The 17,215-nt window shown below is 41.6% G+C and overlaps 1 protein-coding gene across 1 annotated transcript; it reads left to right on the forward strand.

Annotated features, from left to right (window-relative positions):
* Positions 1 to 4,604: 4,604 nt before the first annotated feature.
* On the forward strand, positions 4,605 to 16,241 carry LOC119245487 (fatty acid desaturase 2-like protein FADS2B; the record flags this gene model as incomplete). The annotated part of the gene is given in 9 exon segments (XM_037511567.1): positions 4,605 to 4,697; positions 4,839 to 4,958; positions 7,894 to 8,019; positions 9,509 to 9,569; positions 12,529 to 12,605; positions 12,768 to 12,865; positions 13,862 to 13,958; positions 14,890 to 14,969; positions 16,105 to 16,241. Coding segments are annotated over 9 exon segments (889 nt in total), but the record flags the coding sequence as incomplete, so codon positions are not given.
* Between the last annotated feature and the right edge of the window lie 974 nt (positions 16,242 to 17,215).

A 17,215-nucleotide genomic window follows, 5' to 3' on the forward strand; every position in this document is an offset into this window, starting at 1 on the left:
GACTTCCAGTATTATATTGAAAAGCAGTGGTGAGAGTGGACATCCTTGTCTTGTTCCAGATCTTAATGGAATTGCTTTCAGCTTTTCACCATTGAGAATGATACTGGCTGTTGGCTTGTCATAGATGGCCTTTATGATGTTGAGGTATGTTCCTTGTATCCAAGAATTTCAAGGGCTTTTATCATGAATGGGTGTTGCACTTTGTCGAAAGCTTTCTCAGCATCTATTGATATTATCATATGGTTTTTATATTTCTTTTTGTTGATGTGTTGGATAACGTTGATTGATTTTCGGATGTTAAACCATCCTTGTGCCCCTGGAATGAATCCAACTTGGTCGTGGTGAATTATCTTATGGATACATTGTTGGATTCTGATAGCTAAAATTTTATTGAGGATTTTTGCATCAGTGTTCATTAGGGAGATTGGCCTATAGTTTTCCTTTTTTGTGTTGTCCTATTCGGTTTTGGTATTAGTGTAATATTGGCTTCATAGAACGTGTTTGGTATTGTCCCTTCCTTCTCAATTTTTGGAAGAGTTTGTGAAGGATAGGCACTAATTCGTCTCTGAATGTTGGTAGAATTCATTTGTAAATCCATAAGGTCCTGGCTTTTGTTTTTGGGGAGGTTTTTAATTACCATTTCAATTTCGCTGCTTGTAATTGGTCTGTTTAGGTGTTCTATTTCTTCTTTATCTAGCTTTGGGTGATTGTAGAGTTGTAGGAATTTGTCCATCTCCTCTAGATTGTTGAACTTGTTTCCATATAACTGTTCATAGTAGTTACTGATTATTCTTTTGATTTCTGCTGTGTCCGTTGTGATTTCTCCTCTTTCATTTATGATTCTGTGTATTTGTGCTTTCTCCCTTTTTTCCTTTGTGAGCCTGGCTAGGGGTTTGTCTATTTTATTTATTTTTTCAAAGAACCAGCTCTTGGTTTCATTGATCTTTTGGATTGTTTTTTAGTTTCAATTTCATTTATTTCTGCTTTGGTTTTATTATTTCTTTTCTTCTACTGGTTCTGGGGTTTTTTTGTTGTTCTTTTTTCTAGATCTTTGAGCTTCGAGATTAGGTTGTTTCTTTGAGTTCTTTCTTGTTTTTTGATGTGAGCTTCTATTGCTATATATTTTCCTCTTATTACTGCTTTTGCTGCATCCCATACATTTAGGATATTGGTGTCCTCCTTGTCATTCAATTCAAAGAATTTTTAATTTCTTCTTTGATCTCCTCGTTAGTCCAGTGGTCTTCCAGTAGTGTGGCTTTTAATCTCCATGAGGTAGGATAGTTCCTTGCCTTCTTTTTATGATTTATTTCTAGTTTGATGCCTTCGTGGTCAGAAAAGATGGTTGGTATGATTTCAATCTTGGTGTATCTGTTGATGTTTGTCTTGTGCCCCAGTATGTGATCGATCCTGGAGAATGATCCGTGTGCGCTTGAGAAAAATGTGTACTCCGTTTTTTTTTGGGTTTAGTGTTCTATAGATGTCTGTTAAGCCCAAATGCTCTAGGTCCTTATTTAGAGCTTTAGTTTCTTTACTTATTTTTTGTCTTGTTGATCTATCCATTGTTGATAGTGGTGTGTTGAAGTCTCCCACTACATATGTGTTTTCTCTGATGTCTGTTTTCAGAGAGGACAACAGTTGTCTGATATATTTTGGTGCTCTTTCGTTTGGTGAGTATATGTTAATGAGTGTTATTTCTTCTTGAAGTATTGTCCCCTTAATCATAATGTAGTGACCATTGGGGTCTCTTTTTTATTTTTTGAGTTTGAAGTCTGTTTTATCTGATATAAGTATAGGTGTTCCTGCTTTCTTTTTTGGCCCATTTGCTTGTAGGATTGTTTTCCATCCTTTGACTTTGAGCCTATTTTTATCTTTTGTAGCTAAATGTGTTTCCTGGAGACAGCAAAAGGTTGGGTTTTGTTTCTTAATCCAGGCTGCAACTCTGTGTCTTTTTATTGAAGAGTTTAGTCCATTTACATTTAGAGTTAATATTGATATGTTAGCATCTGCATTTGCCATTATGTTTGTCTTTCCTTTGATTTTATTTATTTATTCTTTAATAACTTTTTTTTTTTTTTTGGTCTTCTTTCGTTGTTATTCATCCCTCTGAGGTTCTGGCTTTAGGATTCCTTGTAGTATTTTTTGGAGTGGGGTTTAGTCGCAATGAAATTCCGGAGTTTCTCTTTGTCTGGGAAGGTCCATATTCTTTCTTCATGGAGGAAAGAGAGCTTTGCGGGATAGAGTATTCTTGGTTGGCATCTGTTTTCTTGGAGTCTGTTGACTATGTCCCTCCACTCTCTCCTTGCCCGTAGTGTTTCTTCAGAGAAGTCTGATGTCAGCCTGATTGGTTTTCCTTTGAATGTTATCTGTTTCTTCCCTCTTGTCAGCTTCATTATTTTTTCCTTGTCCTGGATTCTTGGGAGCTTTACTATTATGTGTCTTGCTGTGTTTTTCCTTTCGTCGTGGAAGATTGGTGTTCTTCTTGCTTCTTGTATATCAATTTTCAGCTCCTTCTTCTCATTTGGGAAGTTCTCTTCAATTATATCCATGAATATTTTCTCTGTTCCTACATCTCTCTCCTCTCCTTCTGGAATTCCTATAACTCTTATATTCCTTTCCTCATGGAGTCAGATAGTTCCCGAAGTCTTTCTTCATTCTTTTTCCTTCGTACTTCTCTTTCCTTTTCTGTTTTGGTTCTTTTTATTTCTGTGTCTTCAAGATTACTTATTCGTTCTTCCATTTCATCTATTCTGCTTTCATTGCTTTTCCCAGAGTTCTTTAGTTCCTCCATTAATTCTTTGATCTCCTGCATTTCTCTTACTTCCCTCTTTAGGGACTCAATTTCCTTCTTCTGATCTATCACTTTTTTAATCATGGCAATTTTAAATTCTCTTTCTGGAAGGCTCAGAAGTTCTTCCAAGTTGCTGTCGTTGCAATCTGGGGAGTGGTTTTTTTTTTGTGGTGTGCTTCTTTCCTGAGGAGTTTTTAGGTTGCGTGTGGTTCTTCTACTCCCTACTGTCTGTTTTCTAATTTGTCGTATGCGTTGGGACACTGTGTTGCTCGGACTGACTGACATCTTGGGTGAACTTCTCCGCTCCCCTCTGGCTCTTCCAGGAGCCATCTCTGTCTTCTGGGGGAGCTTTCTGCTGGTTTTAGGCAGTTTTTACTGAAGAAATGTCCCTGTTCTCAAATGGCGAAGCGGGATGCAGTCCCTGCGCCTCCGGTTTCAGGCACACTCTTCTGCGCACCCGGTCTGCCCCGGACGTGGGTGCCTGCTCCCTCTGTGGGCTCAGACTGCTGGTCGGAAGGGGCCTGGCGTGGAATAACTTCCCGGCTGGCCACTGGGTCCTCCAGAAACCTTCTGCCCTTTTCAAGCAGTCTTAAGAAATGTCCTGTTTTATAGGGTGTTAGTGACTTTTTTTTTCCTGGTCGCTAGGTGGCGCCAGAGATCTCTCCTATTGTCCTTGGGGGGCTGTTTTTCGCCTCCCCCCACCCCGTGGGACAGAGAACAGAGCGGGAATGGTAGGGTACACCTCAACAGCTTTGTGGTGCTGTGTCTGCCTTGTGCCCCACCGTCGTGGAGAAACCACGCCCCGAATTTTCGTGCCCCGGGTCTCAGTTCAAAGCCCTCAGTTCCAGGACGCGGGCTGTAGCCCAGTTCAGTGGCGCGGGAATGGCGCCTTTTGCACAGCTCCCGTGCCTGGGCGCCTGGTTCCTGCTCACTCAGGGAGGGACCTTCACCTCAGTGAGGACCTCCGTGTGTCTCCCCGCAAGCCTAGGTCGTCTCCCCGCAAGCCTAGGTCGCAGGCGCGGGGACCTGGGCAGCCGCGATCCAGGTCTGCACTTGCTTTTCAAGCGCGCCGAGCGAGCCGCTTTCCCGCGCCAGCTTACCGGCAGCCCGGGCTGTGTGTGCGTCTCCCGGGGTCTTTGTTCTTCTCTAATGGCGCCAGGAGCCATTCGCTCACCGCGGTGGCGGATCCTGCAGGGTTCGCCTCAGCTCCCGTTCATGGGGTGTGGTGGCTGCAATAGTTCCTTTCCACTCACAGTCCCGCTTGCTGCGTCGTTTGTTCTTGTGGGCCGTTTTGGTTTGTTGTTTCCTCCTCTCTGCCGGTTGGAGAGTCATCTGATAATTCTTTGTTGAGCCAAGAAGGACCTTCTATGTGGTCTTGAAGGGAAATGGATCTGGTGCCTGTCCTTGGGAAATGAGTCATCCAGAGGGAAAAACTGTCCCTCAAATATCCACACACATTACCTGACAGAATGGCTTAGAGGCCAAGCAGGTGCTGGGGAGCAGAAAGAGGCATTTCATGCTATTAGGAACCATTGTTTCCAAATTCCAGAATGTTATAAGTTACATTTTTTCTTGCAAAAACAATGTGCTATATTCCTTGAAAAGTGAGTTTTGGAAACAAGAAAGATAACACACATCTGTTTGGTACTTAGCATAAGCTGGGCATCTTCCCTGCCATTACATTGCACAACAGCTCCACAAGGAAGTCACTTTTTTCCCCGCTTAGCAGATGAGGAACTGAGCTTCAGAGCAACCTGTAACTTGTCAAAAGCGGAGAAGAACCAGCCTGTGTCCAAAGGGCAGGCTCTTCCCCTCCATGCTTGAAGAATTTGACAGCAGCAAGGAGAGCATTCTGGTCTACAAGAACTGCCTGTGCAAAGGCAGGGAGGTGGGGAAGAACATGACCATGGTGAGGATGCAAAGTCGTCTGGGCTGGAGTTCTGTCAAGATCACAACTGTTCTTCTCAGACAGGCTCCCAAACCTTCCTTTGGGATAGTCGCCCTGTGGACTCTTATTCATTTCATCTTCACTGCCAAACCTCTCTAACAGCAACTTCATCTCTCCCAGGCTCAGAGTTCCTTCCTGCAGCATGACTTTGGACACCTTTCAATATTTAAGAAGTCCAAGTGGAACCACCTGATGCACAAATTTGTGATGTGTCATCTCAAGGTACAGGATGCCCAGGGAGGAGGGGCCATTCTCCAGTGCCATGTCCCACAGCAGTGGTTTCCAAGTTTGGTACTTATGCCAGTAAAAATGTTGGTACAAACCCCAAATAAATGTAAACTTACTAGCAATGTAGCTACCATGTGTATTATATGTAATATTATGTTATAATATACATATAATATATAAAATATATATTACAAAATATATATAAAATATATATTTTATATTTTTACAAGGAAAGGTTTATTTTTATTTAAGAAGTTTTTGTATTTTCCCTTACCCAAATAACTATTTGACTCAATCTCTGGCAGTCCAATAAGGAACCACATTGCAGGAGATGGAATTGGTCTTTAAAAATGAAGGAGTATCCCATAAAAATCACAGATGGGAAGATTCTTAGAAAGGGTCTGAATATGTATTGCCTGGAAACCAGAGGATCCAGTTAGCCTGATTAGTTCTGAAAGGTGCAATTATGAAGAAATAAAGGAAAAGGTGCAGAAGAAATAAAGTGAAGAGAAAGAGTGGGCTAGGAAGCTCAGAGGTTCTGTTCAAGAGTTAAGAGTTGCAAAACCCAGACTTCTGGAAAAAGCAGGTGGCAATGTTGCCCCCTGTCCCCCACCCCCAGAAATAAGCTCCAGGAGGGCAGACATAGGGTTCTGTGCACCACTGCAATACAGCACCCAGCAGAGTGTCTGGCATATGATAGGACTTCAATAAGCATTTGTTGAATGAATGAAGGCATGAATGAATGAATGAATGAATGAACAAAAGGAGATACCAAGGTAACAGGCGAGGGCTGCTGTAATTGAAATGAATATAGCCTTGATAATTTGTGAACAGAATAAGCAAATGGGGAATGGCTCTAATGTAATCAAGTGCATGCTGCCTTTTTTTACAGGCAAAACCAATGATTTGTGAGCAAAATAAATATAGTCTTCAACTATGTGCAGGAGAGAAAATTACCAGTGGGGAGGAAAGGAAAGGTGGGCGGGAAGGGCATAATAAAGAAAATTACAATATAAATAGCAACATTCCCACTATAACATAACCACAATTTTAAATTTCAAAACTTGATTTCATATCAACATGCCCCACCCCTTGGAAAATGACAGGTATTGAGATTCTTTGTAATTTTCACTCACTAACTAGCTGCATAAAAATATATATGTTCTGATTTTTGCAGTATTTGTACAATAAAAGAGCAGAAATGCCTACAGACATGTTGGGCTTTTGTGCAATGCTAAAATCAAGCTGCACTTCCTGTAGCATATTTTTCTCTCACACACCCATAAGCATATTATGAAAACTGTAAGAATCAAGTGTTATTATAGGGATAAAGAGGCAGAAAATTTGAAATTAAGGCCTTCCTTTAAAATCTGGCCTTTACTGCTTCCATGAGTCTATACCGAAACATTCTTGAGGGCATGACCCATCCTCTCCAGTAACCTCAGCATCTTACAAATGAGGAAACCGCCCAAGGCCCCACACCTGGTAGCAGGGATTTCAGTTCAGAATGGTCTCAATTCAAAGTCTAGATTCTTTATGCTGCACCAAGAAAGGACCCTACTTGGAAGTGAGGAATGACATAGGGTGATTCCTCTAGAGAACTTGGTGTAAGAGCAGCCGATTTTGTACATACCCATGTAAGTTCTTATTACCAATAATCGTGGCTTTCAGACTGGAGTGCCAGGGAGGGGCCAGCTGCTGTAGACCACACCCATAATTACTGTGACCACTGCTGTTCTAAACTCCAGAACCTTGAACTGTTGAAATCTGCATCTACCAGGAATCAAAACCTGTCTCGCATTTTACCATAGTGATTGGATAAACGGGTACAGTCTGCTAGTGGAAGAGGCCAAAATGTTGATTTTCGGAGGATTTAGTTGAAAAAGAGAATCATTACTTATCAGTGTCCTTGTTAATTGCTTACTGCTCCCATAGATTATATGTTTCCTAAGTGTGGGAACCCCATTTTATCATGTCTATCTTCTAAATGCCTAGCTAAGTATCCAGCACATGGTACCGACTTCAAAATATATAATGAACGGGTGAATAAATGAATGAATGCATAATTATAAGAGTGAATGCATGGTATGCAATTTGAGAGAAGTGCAGAGGAGTGGAATAGGGGCCCAGCAGGGGGAACAGAAACTGACAAGCACATGTTGAGGCCGAGATACCATGAGTTGTGCCAAGGGATATGTTTGGAAAGTGATTGCATTAGATTCAGTAGAGAGATCTGGACTAGAGGGAGAAATTCCACTGTGAGGTTATTAGGGCATATCAGAGGTGAGACAAGAATGCCACTCCTGGTGGATTGGGTCGGGGGGTTGACAGAGAAGACAGCAATGAGAGGGCAATACCCTCTACCACAGATGTACCCAGGCCCACACAATGCAACAGGAACAGAATGCAAACTGCATTAAAATGACAGAAGTCATTTTATAACCACATTTTTAAAAAAGGTAACTTAATTTCCCTTTATACACTCAAATATCATCTCAGTGTATAATCAGGATAAAAAGTGTAAGATATTTTACATTCCTTTTTTTATCCTAAATCTTCAAATTCCAGTGTGATGATACTCTCCCAGTCCATCTTGATGTGATCAGATATCAGATGCACAATAAAAACAAGCAGAGGCCACTGCAGGGCGGGCCACAACATGAACAGTAACTGAGAGACAACAAATATGTAGTGTTTCATTGTCAGAAATTGGCTCAGTCTGAATTTATGCTCCTGATTGAGATGGTGATTTGTTCATGGACTTTGAGATCTTCTGTCCAGTTGACCATGCTGTGTCCTGACAGTGGGGGCAAGATTGAGAAGCTTAAATCTTTTATTTTGACTTTGGAGATGCATGTAGATAACTCTCACAGTGACGGATATTTCAACAGAGAAATCTTTCAGCTAATGAGCCCTTTCTTCTCCTCAGGGCCTGTCAACAAACTGGTGGAATCATCGACACTTCCAACATCATGTCAAACCTAACATCTACCCCAAAGACCCGGATATTGATGTGGGTCCACTGTTTCTGGTTGGAGATTTACAACCTGTCAGGGTATGTTTGGGAATCCTGGGCACCAGAGAAATGTTCTAGAACTAGTTCTTGGAAAGATGAAGCTAGAATATTCCAGCTTCAAGCATATTCTAAGAGCATCTCTCCTTTTAAGTTTAGGATATAGATCTGAAATAGCAATAACTGAAGCTAGAGCTGTAAGGCTAGAAGCAGGTGTGGGCTACATGATTTTCTAACCTTAGAGGTGACTGAGTTCAATCCATATCATGGTGCTTGAGCAATCCTGGTGGCAGGTCCCTAAGACAACACAACCTACTCTTAGATGGTGAAACTAGAGGACTGAGGGACAATGACTCCAAACTTTAACAAGAACTTGGAGACAGTAATTCCTGTAAGACAGGTGAGTACATTCAATAAGTACTAAGTCACAAGCATCAAATTCCTACTTATCTCAACTAATTTTAGCTCCATTAGAAGTGACTTCACTGTTATTTTTAGTCCACAATCATTTTATTCACTTGTACTTGAGCCATGGCCCACGGTCTTGCCAGACATTTATAGACTCCTCCTCTAATCTGTGCTTCTGAAACAACAGAGAAAGAAGGAGGAAAGTTAATTCTGAAATTTTTCACTGGTTGATTTTTTTTTAAACCTCAATTTAAAGTCATCATGGAAAGGACTATTACCAAATTTTTAGATGGGAATGTTCTTTCAACATCAGAGCTGGAGGGGTTGCCCCAGAATGTTTGTCTCTCCTCAAGGGAAAATGATGATTCTTGAGAGTTGGATACTTAGGAAAAGACTGATGTCTCCTTCTAGAAGAATCTCAAACTTTTGTTAAAAATCAAAGTAGGTATTTTTTTCAGGTGCTGCCTAGTCTTTGTTGCACAACAAACAAAAAACAAGATCATGCCTTATAAATAGCCAACCACAGCATGAGATTCATGATAACAAAACATAGGAGGAATACTAGAACACAGGAGAGGTCATGTTTATATCTTTTATTACATACCCACTCAATAAATATCTGCTGAGCGAATGAGTGTAAATGGAGACTGAACTTCAAACAGATTTCTAAGCACCACACTACCCACAGTTAAAGAAGAACTCAAAAGATTCATCAGTAATATTCCTTTTAGTCACCACTCCACTCCACATAAGGACAAAAAGATTCAAAGTGGATTCCATGGGAATAAAAAAGTGATCACAATACCTGGAGTCAAGTGGAATAAATTATTCATGCTAGAATTGCTCATATGTAATTAAAGAAAAAAGACACCATGATTATTTCCTCCCATTCTGTTAATGGTTCTTTTAATGTCTCAAGTTTGACAATCAATGAACTCTGATCACATGGATCTTTCCATAGAGACTTTACAGAGAGAAAGACAGAGAGAGACACACACAAAGAGAGACACACAGAGAGACAGAGAGAGACCCAGAGAGAAACACAGAGAGAGAAGAGACAGAGTTTTCTCTGACTGTATGACCCAAAGTATTGTCTATTATAAAAGTCTTTCTCTTCATTCAGTATGGCAAGAAGAAAATCAAATACATTGACTATGAGAAGCAGCACCTATACTTCTACATGGGTGAGTCTACTTGGAATCACATTCCTTATCACCCATTTCGTTGCAGTAAGCAGTTGTCAGTCAGAAAGGCATGAATGGAATCCTCTCACAGACAAGCTCATGTCTTCTTGTGATTGAGAAAAGCAGCAGGTCTTATTTCAGACTTACTGGGGTGAAAATAGGAGAAACCAAACAAAGGGTCAGATAAAGCCAAACTACAAACTTGCCCTAAAGAGCTAATTACAGAACTGAGCTACCCAAGTGGGAGGGGAAGGCAAGAAAACCCTGCCGGGAAGAACAGTGAACTATGGTGGAGGCCTGTGGGTGTCTTGGTTGTGGGCGTGGTGTAGTAACAATGCCTGGAGCAGGGAGATCCCTGGTTTCTAAAACACAAACAATGATGTGAACAGAGAGAATGTTACCCAAATAAATAAATAATGTCACCTAAATAAATAAATAAATAATCTTCTAAAAGATAATATGAAAGGGAAAATGGAAAAGTAAATAGGAGCTTTAACATGTTCCTGATCACTCTGGGTACTGAGCAGGAATCACTCCAAGACAGATGAAAGTCAGGGCCATCAAGAGCTCTTGCAACTAGGACCCTACTACTGGAAAGACTAGACACCTGCCAAGGAAAAAATCATGTATTTGGGTAGAAAGTAAGGAGGAACAGGAAAAGAAGCCTGAAATACTGATGATATGATGCTGGAAAATAAGTAGAGATTAAGGAAATAAAGTACTTGTAGAGCTTGTGTGGGAGAAAGTTGGCTGTTTCCATGTCTTTGGAAGACATTAGATATAGAGAGTTCAAGATAGATACACAGACACAGATTTACAGAATCTCTGTCTCTATTTCTCTGTCTTTCTAGTTAACATTCCTCTCTACATATGATTAGTTCTAAATGTGGGTCTAGGCTTGAAAGAACATAGGACAGTTGAATAATGTTGACATCAATAAAAAGATTCAGAAGCAAAAGTGGTTTTCCTCGGAACTAAAATAAATTCCAGAGTGCTGACAAGGAACCCCAGGGTACCTTGATGTATAACATGCCTACACATTTGAGAAATACACCATCATCAGGGAAGGTACAAAAATTACTTGGAGACCAGTGATGTTGCCCCAGTGGGGTATTTAGACACATTCTGGATCATCACAACAAAGGGGGAGGAATGGTCCCAAATCCAGAGGCTAGAAACTAGTGATGCTTTTCAAACATCTTGGATGCATAGGACAGCTCTGAACAACAGTTATGCCAGGAGAGCGAAGACTGAGAAACTGCTGCAAGTGATCTGATTCACCCAGTGCCAGCCCTAAGTGGTCCTCTGTACGGGCCTGATCAGGTGGCCTGTGATAGTCACCCCTCCTTCTCTTGCATGACAAAAAAGAGACAAGAGGACATTAGAAAGTGCCCCCATCTAACTCAATGTATGTTCATGTAAGAGCAGCTGTTGGAGTTTCTTTTCTGAACCCTCCTCCCATATGCAGCGTTGTAACATGAGCTTATAAGAAATGAATGGGTAGCATGGATGCACTGCAGAACGCTCCCCTCACAAACCACTCTGCCCGCAGGAGCTGGTCCTCTGTGCCCTTTTCCTCAAATGCCAAATCGGCATCCTAGGGACAAATGGGACTATCGGAGAGAGCTGGAATTTGTTAAGGTTGGCATGATAGATTTTCTGCAGGCTGTTGCAGGAGGGGAGAGGGGCTTCAGTCTCAACTGAGCTCAGGTCTGCTTATGCAAAAGTAGAGGGCTTCCTAAACACTAAAGGAAATAACTGGAAGACACTGAGGGCAGGGGAAGCTGATGCATGTGATTAGGACATCTGTGTCTGCTAATGGGAGCTTATGGAAATGAGGCCCCCTACCCTCCCACAGAGACTGGGAGACAGGCCCCTAACCTTCAAGGATGACTCCCAGGCCCCTAAGAAAGGCTTTCTGGGTTGTAGAAGATATTCTTCAACAGGACACAGAAAGGATTTTACTACTGTAAGTTTTCTAACATAAATGCTCTAGGTAAGGGGAGGTCAGAGGCTTATAGCCAGATCTCAGCTTAAGCACACATGTAATTCTTTTGATATTGAACTTGCTTAGGCAGGAACCTTAAGGGCTTCAGGTCACTCCAGGGATATGGCTTTGAGCCCTCAGAAACTAGGCTAGGGTTTGTTCAAGTGTCTTAGTGTGGAGGGTGGGTGAAATCACATGTGCTGAGAGTAAGCAGAGCCTGCCCCTTTGCAGGCCAACATGAAGGCCTCATCAAGAAGAGGATGCAGGGGACCTGCCTGCATCTTAGTAGTCTCTCAAACCCTAAGAGTCATTAAAATAAAACAGTGGTTACCGGAAGGGAAGGGGGTAGGTAAACCAGGTCAAGGGGGTGATTATCGGGTGAGAGATAAAAAGTAGACTTTTAGTGGTGAATATAACATACTTGCCATATGCAAATATTGATTTATAACACTGTACACCTGAACCTGTAGACTATTATAAACCAATGTAACTTCAATTTAAAAATTAACTTAAAAAATAAAACAAAAGTTTCCCTAAGACTCAAATGTGCTCTAGGCAGACTCCTTGGTCTGGGGGAGAAACACATAATTCTCTGACCAGGAAACACATACCCCTACTTTATTTCTGCTACCTCACCCTATTGGAACAGGACCCACTCCTAAGGTTTGTAAGGACTGAAGGATTCCGTGGACCAATATGTGAACGCTTATAGCAACCTCTTTGAGATACCACCATCAAGAGTGACTCGAATCGTCAAAGCTTCCGAAGACTCCTTGAGGGCGCTTGAACCAAATTCCAATTCAGTCTCAGAGATTTAAAAATTCTCTAGTCCAGGATGTGGTTCTGGACTGGATTTGCATCCCTGCATCCCCACTCAGGGACAGCATTTCAGGGAGCATGTCAAGGAGCTAGACTGTTAGCAGGGTAGTCTCATTCTGCTTGTTTATTCACCATCTTTCTTTTATTGTTTAGTTGGACTTCCCCTCCTCATGCCTATATATTTCAACCTACAATCCATGCAAGAGATGTACCTCCGACGGTATTGGGCAGTAAGTACCTGACTCTAACACTAGGGCAGGTCAAAAATGTGAAATGCAAATATGTGGTCCCTTCCAGATGTACCTCCCTGGAATTACAGCCCCCCCACCCACAATGAAGGGAAAATGAAATTTTGTTCAGGGCATCTAACTTCTGAAAACTTCTCTCTGCAGGACATTGCTTGGGTCAGCAGTTTTTACATCCGCCATTTCATCACATATGGCCCTTTCTATGGAATCTTTGGAACTATTGTGCTCATATTTTTGGTCAAGTAAGAAAGCAAGAATATTCTCTTATTCCCATAAATTCTTCTTACTTCCCTTATCTAAGTTATTTGTGATTTTCAGATCAGGATATCATGTCCCATTCTCTGTAAGTGAGACATTTCCAAGAAAACATGAAAAAAAATTGAAATAGTAGAGTAGAAAGAGTTCTTTCAAAATATTTGCTCAGTCTTCCCTGTTTTTTTCCTCACTTGCTTAATTTCTAATTGCAGTGTTTCATCCAATCCCTGAACCCTTTCAAACTGCAATCCAGCTGGACTTCATAATCCTTGCCAAATATAATGCAAGGAAAGGAACTTTTTAAAGCTATTTTATGACTAGAGATTGTCTCAAAACCAAAATGGCTTCCAACTGAATAGCCCTCTTCAGCTTCCTAATTTATTCCTCCCTCACTCTTTTGCCTGATTATTCTAAATCCTTCATACACTAAGGATAATGATAGTGACCTTATGTATCATTCACTTTGCTGAAGACTTTGTATGCATTATCTTATTTGATTAGCCTCACTCAACCTTTGTGATATAAATAATATCTTCATTTTTCTTCTAAGGGAGTTGAAGCTCAGAAAGATGAGATCACTTGCCCTAGTTTATAGAGCAAGCAAGGACCAGTGGCAGTGCAAATCAGAACTTGAACCCAACTATGTCTGATGACAGAACCCAAGCCAGTAATCACTTTGCATATGACCTTAAGTTCCCAGGTGTCTTTTGATGCTTGCACTAATGTAATTGTAGACTTTGGGGGCACTGCTCCCACACATTAGGCAGAAAGATGGATCATGTGAATTAAAGCTCAGAATGTCATCTCTAGGTATAAAGGGTCGCCAAAGATGAAGACAAATGGCCCCCATTTTATTGAAACCTTTGAATCCCCCTCCCATTTCCTCTAATGCTCAGTCAGCTCTGCCAGGATTTATGCCAAGTCCAGTGACTGGAACTGAAATACCAAAGAAGTCACTACTTCCTCTTTTCATTCTTCAAAAGGGTTCTTGAAAGTCCCTGGATTGCATATGTTACCCAGATGAGTCACATACCAATGAAAATGAGCAGAGAGCAGAACCTGGACTGGCTCAGCACTCAGGTAACAAAGGCGATCCTGGAGAAAATCCTTAACCTGCAGTCTGTTTATCTCATATAATCATACTCATCAAAAGTTTGCCAGGGGAAAGCACTGTCAACTGCTTTGCATGCAACTAAATGAGGCAGGTGCTATAATTATTGCTTTTTTACAGATGTTAAAACAGGGCCAAAAGAAGTTGAGTAACTTGCATAAAGTCACACAAATATTAAGTGGTAGAAACAGGTTTTCAACTTAGGCAGTTTGATTTCAGAACCTTTGCACTAAGCCAAAGATCAGTAGATTACAGACCAAGGGACAAATTTGGCATGTGTTTTAAATAAAGTTCTTTTTGGAGCACAGTCTGCTCACTCATTTGCATTGTATTGATACCACTTTCATGTTGCAACAGCAGCATTGAGAAGCTGTCGAAAGGGAATAGCTTTGTCCCTTTCGGGTGCCCTGAAAGAGCCCTAGGCGACCTCAAGTTTCTCTGAAGTACACTTTGAGACACAATGACATAGCACGACCACAGAATGACAGTCAAAATGCCAACAACCCCAACTAGAATTAGACCATAGAAAGGCATTGAATATTCCTCCTCATTTAGCACAGTCCTACCATCTCAACTCAACACCTGCAATCTCTACCCAAATCCTACAATCCCACATCCATCTTCCATAGTCTTCACTTAGCACACCTTAGACTTCTGTGGCCAAGGGCTGATCGTGACTTAGTCCCCTCAAATGCTCTTTCATTCTATTGCTTCCGATACTACCTAGCAAAATATATGAGACCTGGGACCGCATGCTCCTTATATTCCTCAGTTTCTTACACAAAATAGGCTCTCGATCAGTACCTGTTGAGTAATTAACTGAATAGAAGACTATGTAAACATTTTCTTTGTTTGAAACTTGAACTCATTTTCATCAACTATAATAAGCTTTTCTTGCAGGTCTTGGGCACTTGCAATGTTGAACAGTCCTTTTTCAACGACTGGTTCACGGGACACCTGAACTTCCAAATAGAGCATCAGTGAGTGACAGAAACATTGATAGTAGTGGTGATGGGCAAGGTCTGTCATGAATTATAATGACCTCCTCCCCCAGACAGTCCAGAGCAGAGCCCTAGGCTCTAGGATCTTAGAGGGCAAAAATGAACCAGAAGTGTCTAAAGACTCTCTTCGTATTAACATCAATGATAAGGAAGGGAAGAATAAAAAGAAGGAGATAATTGTGAGTAAAAGGAATAGGATCTTGGAAAAGTGCCAGTGACTCAGTTTCCAGATTCCTAAGAATTGGTGATTGTTCCTGTATATTTTATGTGTTAGCAAAGCCCAAGAAAAAGAATGCCACGTGGGTAACCAAGCTATGTTGAGACTTAATTATAATTTAATGCAAATATCTATATTTTTATTCTATCTGCAAGAAAATCAACAGTAAAATCTAGTCCTTGGTGCAATTTCCAAATAGTATTTAGAAATACTTCACCAATAAATTAGGTGGACTTGCCCTAAAAAAGAAAAAAGTGATTTAATAGTTTGAGTCAATCTTTCCAGATTATACAGGGGAGGGACTTTCCACATCCTCTTTGAAAACCGCATATTCATGATTGTCAGAGAAAGAAAGTGATCTTACACTTATTTATGGGATTTTTCTTATTCTTTCTCTCATGTTAGTCCTTTAAAATCTCAGCAAAACAAGAGGTAACTATTTTTCATATTTTATCAGGGAGTAAGAAAGTCATCTGGCTCATTAGTGAAAACCTTGAATAGAAAATCTATCTCTACCCTAAAATGACTATTTGGAATATCGTATGTTCCCAGTCCACTTGAACCAGGCGGAGAGAGGTGGATATCTCAAGCTCTCTGGGTAATGAGAAATGATAGAAAACCCCATACTTTTGTTGGACCGGGACCAAAATACACACTGGATGGACTTCACATGTGTTCCCTTAGCTCTTTCCAAACATCTGCTCCTGTCCCTCCACCCTCCGCCCCCAGGACTTATGGAGGGTTAAAAGACAAGAGTATCTTGGCAAGTTTTTGAACTTCAAGTAACTGTGCAAGGTCAAGGTTGGGTCTGCATGGCTGATATAATTTTATTTAAGACAAAGAAAACTGGGATTTCTCTCCAGGTCTGAGTTTGCTGTCTCCCATCTGTTTCCCTAGTCTGTTCCCCACAATGCCACGCCATAATTATCACAGGGTGGCGCCTTTGGTGAGGTCACTGTGTGCCAAGCACGGACTGCAGTACGTGAACAAGCCCATGTTGAAGGCATTTGGAGATATTGCCAGGTAATTACAGTGTCTCTTGACTTTCCTGTCTTGGCTGATCCCAAGGGGTCATTCACTGGCTTGTGAATCACTCACCCAACAACAGTCTATTAAGGGGCCCCTGGGTGTCCAGCACAGACATAGGGACTATAACAGAAGGGCAGCGATAGTCATATGATTCTTACCATTTATCTATTACCTCCTAGGAAGTTCTTAGTGAAATGCCTTCTGTCCTATTAAATTTCAACCTTCTTAAAAGCCAGGCTGTGTATTTTCTGTCTTTGTCTCCTCCATGGAGCTGTGTTAGAAGGAGTGTTGGGAAAGCCGTTCAAGTCATATGGTCCAGGGCTGCAAATTTAGATGCCTGCATTGTCTAGCAGGACTGAAACTTATGACTCAGGCAGGGGAGACCGATCCCCTGGTGCTGACCCCAGAGGGGATAGACCGAATGTGGTGAAGCCTGCGGGAACTGAAAATCCGCCCTCATCCGGAAGCATTCACAATGCCCCAGAGAATACTGTGTGGTCACAGAGATCTGGGTTTAATAACTTTCTCTTGGGAACAACAACACTCTCTTGAATGAGCCAGCAGGCCAGGCCCAGTCTGATCTGACTGCTGATTAGTGCTCCAATTTCTGATCGACCTCTCCCCTCCTCCTTTCCTGCCCTCCAGATCACTGGCTTCCCTTTTGTGGTTACATAACTCCCATCCCCTTTGCCATTCTCACTTCTTTCGCCACCTTTGCCTCAGCCTACAGTGTCTCCCAGCCTCCCCGCCTATCACCTGGCCCATGTCCATTCACTCTCCAAAGCTCATATCAATGCCTTTCCTCATCTCAGACTTCCCTGACCCCCACAGCGAAACCAGCTCCTGGTTCTCTTCTTGGTGAGATGTATCACAACTGTGATCAAATAACATACTGAGTAATAAACTATTGAATATGTTTTTCCCAGCTAGCCCAGGAACAGCATATGGACAGACACCTCTGTCCTGGGGCTGTGCTGTG

Source organism: Talpa occidentalis, unplaced genomic scaffold (assembly GCF_014898055.3).
Source record: "Talpa occidentalis isolate TD23 unplaced genomic scaffold, MPIMG_talOcc4v2.1 talOcc4.1419, whole genome shotgun sequence".
In the NCBI taxonomy this organism is placed as follows: Eukaryota; Metazoa; Chordata; class Mammalia; order Eulipotyphla; family Talpidae; genus Talpa; species Talpa occidentalis.